This window comes from Scyliorhinus canicula, chromosome 6 (genome assembly GCF_902713615.1).
Source record: "Scyliorhinus canicula chromosome 6, sScyCan1.1, whole genome shotgun sequence".
NCBI lineage: Eukaryota > Metazoa > Chordata > Chondrichthyes > Carcharhiniformes > Scyliorhinidae > Scyliorhinus > Scyliorhinus canicula.
In genome coordinates, this window is record NC_052151.1 from 101765305 (window position 1) to 101773231 (window position 7927).

The window sequence follows — 7927 nt, forward strand, 5'->3', positions numbered from 1 at the left end:
TATCATTAGTGGGCCCACCCACAATTCTCCGCCTCTGATGGGCCGAGTTCCCGACTGCGCGGTCCTCATGTGCTGTCAGAAATCGTGAACCTGGCGTGGTGGATGCTGAGAGAGAGAGAGAGAGGGCGCCCGGACAGTGTCCAACACCGCCATACTTTGCCGACAGTCATGCAGCTGGCCGGGGCCTTCTGCCAGGGCCGGGGGGGGGGGGGGGAAGTAGTGGGGACGGTGGCCAGGAGAGGTGGGCTGTGGGGTTGGTATGGACGGGTATGCAAAGCCATTACTGCAGCAGGCAAGGCAGCCAAGCGGTGTGCATGACGCAGACATCCCGCTTTAAACCTGATTTCCTGGGTCGTATAGGTGACACCCCCCCCCCCCCCCCCCCCCCCGGGCACCCCCCTGGGTTCCCTCTGGCCCCAGCCAACCCATCAGCTGCATGGGCACTCCAGCACAACCTGCCCCATCTTTTCGATTTCTGTAAGTGTGTGTGTGTATGGGGAGTATATGTTTATGCGCGGCTGCAGCTTGTCAGCCTTGCAAGTGTCCATCATGGACCCAGCGAATCTCACCCCATTTTCCATGGGATTCGATGGTGTTTCGCGTTGCACTGGTGCTAGCCCCTCAATGGTAGTGGAATTGGTGCAGGTGCTTTAATTCCTTTTACTTTATAATTTTTTCCCCTTTCTACCACCCTTTCCCTCTACTTTACCTGTCTATGTCTATGTATGTGTGTGTATCTAGAGTGAGGAGAGTTGGAAAGAGTATTTTGTAGTCAGTAAAATTTTTGTCAATTTAATTATATTACTGTTAAATTATGAAAGGTTATTTGTGTGTTCAATTTACAAACCTGGTGACTGCAGTTTATTGGGCTCAGCCAAAGTCCTCAGATATTTTAAAATAACATCTAATTTCACTTGTGTTGTGACTCCGGGTCAAGTGGGGCTGGAATTGACTGTGCAGTAGCCCCAGCGTGTTGTGACACTGCAAAAACTATGGGCGGTTTTTAATCTGGGCGATGGGGTTCTTGCCCACAGGCTGGACAGCTGGTGAGAGCCATCATGTCACATTTAGGGAAGGCCTCTGAGGCACTTAGGCCATCTCTGGGGGAAGATATTCCACCTCCCTAGGGCTGCTGGCCATCAAAAGCCAGCAGCTGACCATTGCAGGCTGGGAACAGCAGTAGCTGTGGCAAATTCACCCACCAGAGGTCTGGACCCCAACTTTCGCAAAGTCAGAAGGGCTCCACGCCTTACAAAAACCTGATTCCGGAAATCCCACCCTTGAACCCAGCCCCACCCTTTGTAAAATTAAAAAAAATTTTTTTTTGAGTATCCAATTATTTGTTTTCCAATTAAGGGGCAATTTAGCGTGGCCATTTAACCTACCCTGCGCATCTTTGGGTTGTGGGAGTGAAACTCATGTAGACATGGGGAGAAAGTGCAAACTCCAGACAGACAGTGACCCAGGGCCTGGATCGAACCAGGGTCCTCAGCGCTGTAGGCAGCAGTGCTGACCACTGTGCCCCACCATTTTCACTATGGAACACTCCTCAGTTATTTTTGAATTTGCTGCTGAATGCCCAATAGAAATTCTTACTGAAGCATTTCCAGGTTTGGGGAGATGCCACTAAAACGTTCAGTGCAAGCTAAATATCGGTGCAAACTTGATGGGCCAAATGGCCTTCTTCTGCACAGTAGGGGATCTATCGAACACTGCTTTGAAAATTGTCAAGAGATACATGCCTCAGAATTAAATGTTTTAAATTTAACCCTTGTCAGCCTGGTTTCCTAGCCAATTGGGAAACCAAGTAGCTAAAGAGACTTGAGGACTGCTGAATCCTGGAGGGAACGGTCTTTCCAAATACCTACAAGATCCAGTTTACCCGTTCTACCCATCACCTACCTACACCTACCTCCAAATACACCAATTTTCTATACCACCGACTCTTCTGATCTCTCCCCACCCCCCCCGCCGACTGATATTTCCAATCTCCTCACCGAGGCCCCTGATCTTCCCCCCGTGTGTAGCCCTTCAAATCTCCTGCATCACCGACCCTTTTGATCTGCTCCCAAAAACACAGACCCCTCCCACCCTCTTCTCTACTCTCTATTGGTGGCCTTGTGTCAAAAGCTGATCTGCCTGTAGTGAGACAGTGTCTCAATCTGCCACATTCCCCCCCCCCCCCCCCCCCCCCCCCCATCAAGCTAATCTGCATGTACAGCTTGGATTGTCAGATGTGTTGTAATTTTGAAAATAATAGATTTGGTCATGTGTGTGATGAATGTAAGAATTTCAGATACACTGTATATAAGTTGTTGGTGCCGTAAGGGTTAAACGTGTGGGTTCTGATGACTGTATAATTTTTTTTGAAGTCTTCGTTTAAAAGACAGACACTGGTTACAAAGGGGAAATGAAATACATTGTAAAAGTAAGATCATAATTCTTTCCAGCCATGGATATTCTTTACCTGAAGTTGGGCTAAAGGAATTTTTTTTTTAAGATAAGGAAGGTTGCCAGAGGAGTAGATAATTAGACACATTGGGCTGGATTCTCCGCTGTCTGGATTCTCCATTGCATTAACAGCTCGGGGATTTCCCGACGGCGTGGGTCTGCCCACAATGGGAAACCCCATTGGCTGGCTCGCGAGACCGAGAATTCTGAGGCCGCGCTGGTGCGGCGGGATGGAGAATCCCATCCGTGATGTTTAGCTGAGTAAGATAATATAGTTAATGGGAGGAGCCAGGGGCTGAAGCAGTCATGAGCAGTATTGAGTTTTCAGTTTTAGATTGGGATGTGGACAGACCAGCAGCTTCTTTGAAAACCATGAGTTTTGATCTGTCTGTGAACAGAAGCAGTTTCTCTCAAAACAGTGAGTTAAAGATTAGTCTGTGAACCGGACAGGAGCAGTCTCTCAAGGGCTGACAGGTTAAAAAGTAGTTTGAGACAGGCAAGAATCTGCAAGCTGGTTATCTCTTTCTTAAAGCAGGGTTTGCAAGACATTTCTATTAACCAAGTATTCTTGAGTGGGCTAAATGTATTTAAAAGTGGGTTTTGACCTGAGATGTATGTTGTTTGAGTGGAGATAAAGATGGCAGTTAGGAGTTTTGTTTCACTCTGTAGTTCAGCATTGTTTAACTGGTAATTGTCGGATTGCCACTCTGCTCCTTTTTTACACACCTTGCACATTTTTCAACTGGATCTCTGACGCGGACCTACTAAGAAGTGTGCAGCGCAGTTGTTCCTGGAGTCCCTTCAGTATAGCGTATCAGTGTCTGGAAGCAAAAGTATGTATCCTTTTAATGGCACTAGCTGCCGTAATCCAGTAAATTTAAATGCGCTAGTCACTTTGACAGAGAGATGGTATGTGTGTAAAATGAGGGATTAGGGTGGGCTGTGGGGTTTTGGGTATTTGGTGGTCTTGTCAGCAGCATAGGGAAGTGGGTAACTGGGTGGCCGGAGAGTATGTAGTCTACGGTTGAGGGCATGTTTGGGGTGTCGTTAGGGGAGGAGCGTCCAGTTGGGGTCGGGGGTCAGAAGTGTAGTTACACAGGCGTCATAACTGGTTATTTCCTGGGTAGCTATCCTGCTAAGAGGGTCAGAATCAAACAATGTTTCTGTCTTTAAATTGGAGGTTTGGAGAGTTCCCTACTGGGTGCTTGCCCAATGGAAGTTGAAACTTCCCAGGCAACTTCTGTGCAGCCATCTTCTGAACGGACGATCTAGGTCAATTTGGAGTTGAGTGTGCAGGGTAGCAGAGAAAGATGAAATGAAATGAAAATGAAAATCGCTTATTGTCACAAGTAGGCTTCAATGAAGTTACTGTGAAAAGCCCCTAGTCGCCACATTCCGGCGCCTGTTTGGGGAGGCTGGTACGGGAATTGAACCGTGTTGCTGGCCTGCCTTGGTCTGCTTTAAAAGCCAGCTATTTAGCCCAGTGTGCTGAACCAGATATTGGGAGTCTTGATGCTACGTAGTATCATTGTGATAGCTGAAAGCTAACTAGGACTTGTTGTTGAAGCAGTATAAATGTGATCTTACTTTACAAATCACCTACAAAAGAACTGGAAAATCTTTTAATTATCTTTTCCAATAGATTAGTGCACTTGAACATGAAATAAGCGAACTTCAAAGTGAACTCAGTGAAATTAAAGCTAAATACGAAGCTGCTGAGAAACGAGCTGCTGAGAGGAAAATGTTGGATGACAAGAGACATTCAGAGGAATCGCTCGTCTTTAAAAAGACAAATCAACAACTGAAGGTAAAGTCACAAATCCAAAATGCAATATTGCTTTAAGAGTCCCTGAACTATTCTGTACTTTTACATTGACATGAAAGCATTTATAACATTTTACGACCATGAACACTTCATGTTCACTGTTTTCCCTTCTTTCCAATAAGGTCTGCTGTGTCAATTGGGTTAAATTTGCAGCTTTCTTCATAGCATTTCCACTAATTGCGGGAAGCCAATAAACTCTTTAATGTTGTGAGATCCACTTGAATTGTGCAATATTAAAATGCCCATTAATAGTTTTATATCGCATGATAAATTCCTAACAAGTAGTTATTTAGAATTAATGTCTGCCCTATATCAGACTCCGCCAATTATAGCATTCATATTCTTTTGGCGTTGACCCTGACTGTCTCTGTACATTATTGAAGAGGAATTGCGATTCCACTTTTCAGATATGTGTCCAAGGCTCAAATTTCCTCTCACGAGCAGAGTATGTATATAATCTACGTACTTGGGAAAAATGCCATATATTTTATTGAATCATCCTCATCCATGTTAATACATTTTTATTTCTGCATTTTTTCCTAGCTCAATATCCCTTCCTGACCAACACCTTCTTCTGATTGAAGCTTTCTATGCATTTCCCTGACCTTTTGCTCCAACCGTAGGGAAACGTATTCAGCCGCATTGGTCCTACCCATTAGAATAGCATCTGAAATAGTTCTTCCTCTCTTTCCTCCTTTAAAATTCCTCTCCAAACCCCCTTTTGAGTTAGCTTTTGACCACTGCCAAGTCACTAACTTCCTGGCTTGGCATTCAGTTTCCTTACCCCTACTTATAAAGCAAGTGGTTTAAGAAGGCCCCTTCTCAAGGGCAACTAGAAATGGGCAATGTAAAATCTAGAGAATTTATTTTATTTTATAAATTGAGAATTTAGACAAAATATTAATGAGAATACATCAAGGAAAATAATATAGTAGACAGGAGAGAATAGCAAAAATGAGGTGAGCAAATAGAATGACTCAAACACATTTGAAAACACATCCTCAGTAATTGTAATTGCTAATCTCTAAAGCAAGGTTTATAATATATTAAAAAATAAGTGATATCATGGGCGAAATTCTCCGACCCCCAGCAGGGCCGGAGAATCGCCTGGGGCCGCCGCAAATCCGGCCCCCGCCGTAGAGATTCTCCGCCACCCGGGAAGTGGCGGTGGCGGGAATCTCGCCACTCCAATCGGCGAGGCCCCTGCGGTGATTCTCCGGCCTGGATGGGCCGAAGTCCCGCCGCTGGGAGGCCTCTCCCGCCGCTGAGGTTTGAACCACCTCTGTAACGGCGGGATCAGCGGTGCGAGCGGGCCCCCAGGGTCCTGGGGGGGCGATCGGACCCTGGGGGGTGCCCCCACGGTGGCCAGGCCAGCGATCGGGGCCCCCCGCACAGACTCCGGGCCAGTGCCCTGGGTGCACTATTTCTCTTCCGCTGACGTCACCACCGGCGCATGCGCCGACTGCCGAAAGCCTTTCGGCCAGCCCCGCTGCCGGGGGCGCCGGTTTTTTGCGCCAGACCTCTGGTGCCAACCGTTCCGGCGCGGGGCTGGCCCCCAAAAGTGGGGAGAATTCCCCACCTTTGGGGAGGCCCGACTCCTGAGTGGTTGGCGCCACTCTCCTACGCCGGGACCCTCCGTCACGCCGGATAGGGGAGAATCCAGCCCCATATTTGTGCAAGACAGCAACATATTCATGATATTTCCCTTGTGCCAGCAGCTAGGTTTAATATGGCTTCAAAGATGAACAACTTCTGACTAACAGCTGTTACTAAAAGAAATAGGCCCACTTAAAAGCAAATTGTTGAACAGTCATTAAATATTAAGCTGGATTTGACACACTCCTACCAGCAGGTTTAAAGTCAGGGGCACATAAGGTCCAACGGGTGGCCTTCCCGCCAACTACCTGCTTGTCCTCAGGCTGTCTGAAATTTTACAGGGGCTGGAGAGGCAGTGGGCCTAATGAGGCTATTAGGGGCGAACTCTCCCCATAAGGAGTCTTTTCTTAAAGCAATCAATGCTGCTCCAAGTGTTTAGGTGCACTGGGGCAGCTGTCACAATCATCTTTTTAAAAAATAAATTTAGAGTACCCAATTAATTTTTTCCATTTAAGGGGCTATTTAGCATGGCCAATCCACCAACCCTGCACATCGTTGGGTTGTGGGGGTGAAAACCATGCAACTGCGGGGAGAATGTGCAAACTCCACACAGACAGTGACCCAGAGCCGGGATCGAAACTGGGACCTTGGTGCCGTGAGGCCGCAGCGCTAACCCACTGCGCCATTGTGCTGCCCCAACTGTCGCAATCATCGATGGGCTTCATTTTTTTAGCTGGGGGGGAGGGGGGGCAGAGGGGGGGGGGGGGGGGGGGTGGAGAGGCTGGAAATGGGGACCATGGCATACCATGAACTCCAACTCATTGTTTCAGCACATGCAAAGGTTTAACATGAATATGAAATATTGGTCAACCCTCTGTAATAAGTCCAAGAAGGCAGCAGTCCCTTCACCAGAGTTCCTTTTATTAACAAAACCAACAGCAGAAGAACCAGGGGCGCGATTCTCCGCACTCACGACGGGTCGGAATTGTGGCCGGGATTCTCTGCCCCGCTGCACCACATTTCTGCCCCGACTGGCCAGCGGAATTCTCTGTTACGCCGGCCGGTCAATGGGGTTTCCCATTGTGGGGCAGACCCCACGCCGTCAGGAAATCCCCGGGCGCCGACATAATGGAGAATTACGCCGTTGGAGAATCCCGGCCACAGTATTGCTCCCCAGGGTTTAGTGCTGGAGAACTGCTGTATTTGACATACATAAATGACTTGCATTTGGGGATACAAGGCACAATCTTGAAATTTGCAGATGACTTGGGGATGTAGTAATGAGTGAGTAAGATAGTAATAAACTTCAAGAGGGCATGGACAGCTGGTGAGATGGGAGGGCACATACCAAGTGAAATTCAAAACAGTAAGGTGTAACGTGATGTATATTTAAATTTTTGAAGTTGCACAATAACAATCCTTTTTTTTCTTTTACATAGCTACAACTCGAAGGTGTTATTACTTTCAGAAAATGAATTACATCCTGCTTTCAATCCTTACATGTGAGGGTAGCATTACATTTAATGCACCTTTCATCAGCTGTTCTGTGGTAATGCCTTACATTGCAAGGAAAAGGAAAATCCCATATGCACCAATGCAGTTTAAATCTACTAATCAAGAGTCTTGAAGTCAATTTTTATAAATTAATGTTTACCAGAAATCTTTCACAATAAAATATAAACATTACAAATATTGGTTCATTATCTTATAATAAAATGGTGACGATCAACTGCTTTAAAAAAGATTGTGGGGGCGATTCTCCGCTCTGCGGACCAAGTGCCCACGCCATCTGGTGAAACTTCACTGGACACCCTCAATAGCAAGGATGTCCTTCCTCAAACTAGGAGACCAAAACTGAACGCAAATAATAATATTTATATTTGTCACAAGTAGGCTTACATTAACACTGCAATGAAGTTACTGTGAAAATACCCTAGACGCAGCGCAACCACCTACCTTCCACAAGGGCTGACGTCTCCCATCGGAACCCAGGGTCATCCAGCAGCAGCCGCCGACCGAGGAAGCGAGGGAAATGCGGCGGTCTGCAGGTTAGAC

At 46.8% G+C, this 7927-nt stretch overlaps 1 protein-coding gene across 1 annotated transcript in view; it reads left to right on the forward strand.

Annotated features, from left to right (window-relative positions):
- The window catches only part of LOC119966822 (axonemal dynein light intermediate polypeptide 1-like), a 66421-nt gene extending 58865 nt beyond the window's left edge, over nucleotides 1–7556 (forward strand). Inside the window, exons 5-6 of the mRNA XM_038798795.1 lie at nucleotides 4094–4258; nucleotides 7312–7556. Of these exons, the coding sequence (XP_038654723.1) occupies nucleotides 4094–4258; nucleotides 7312–7347 (201 nt within the window). The 3' untranslated portion in view covers nucleotides 7348–7556. The remainder of the gene's footprint in view (nucleotides 1–4093; nucleotides 4259–7311) is intronic.
- Nucleotides 7557–7927: the final 371 nt, after the last annotated feature.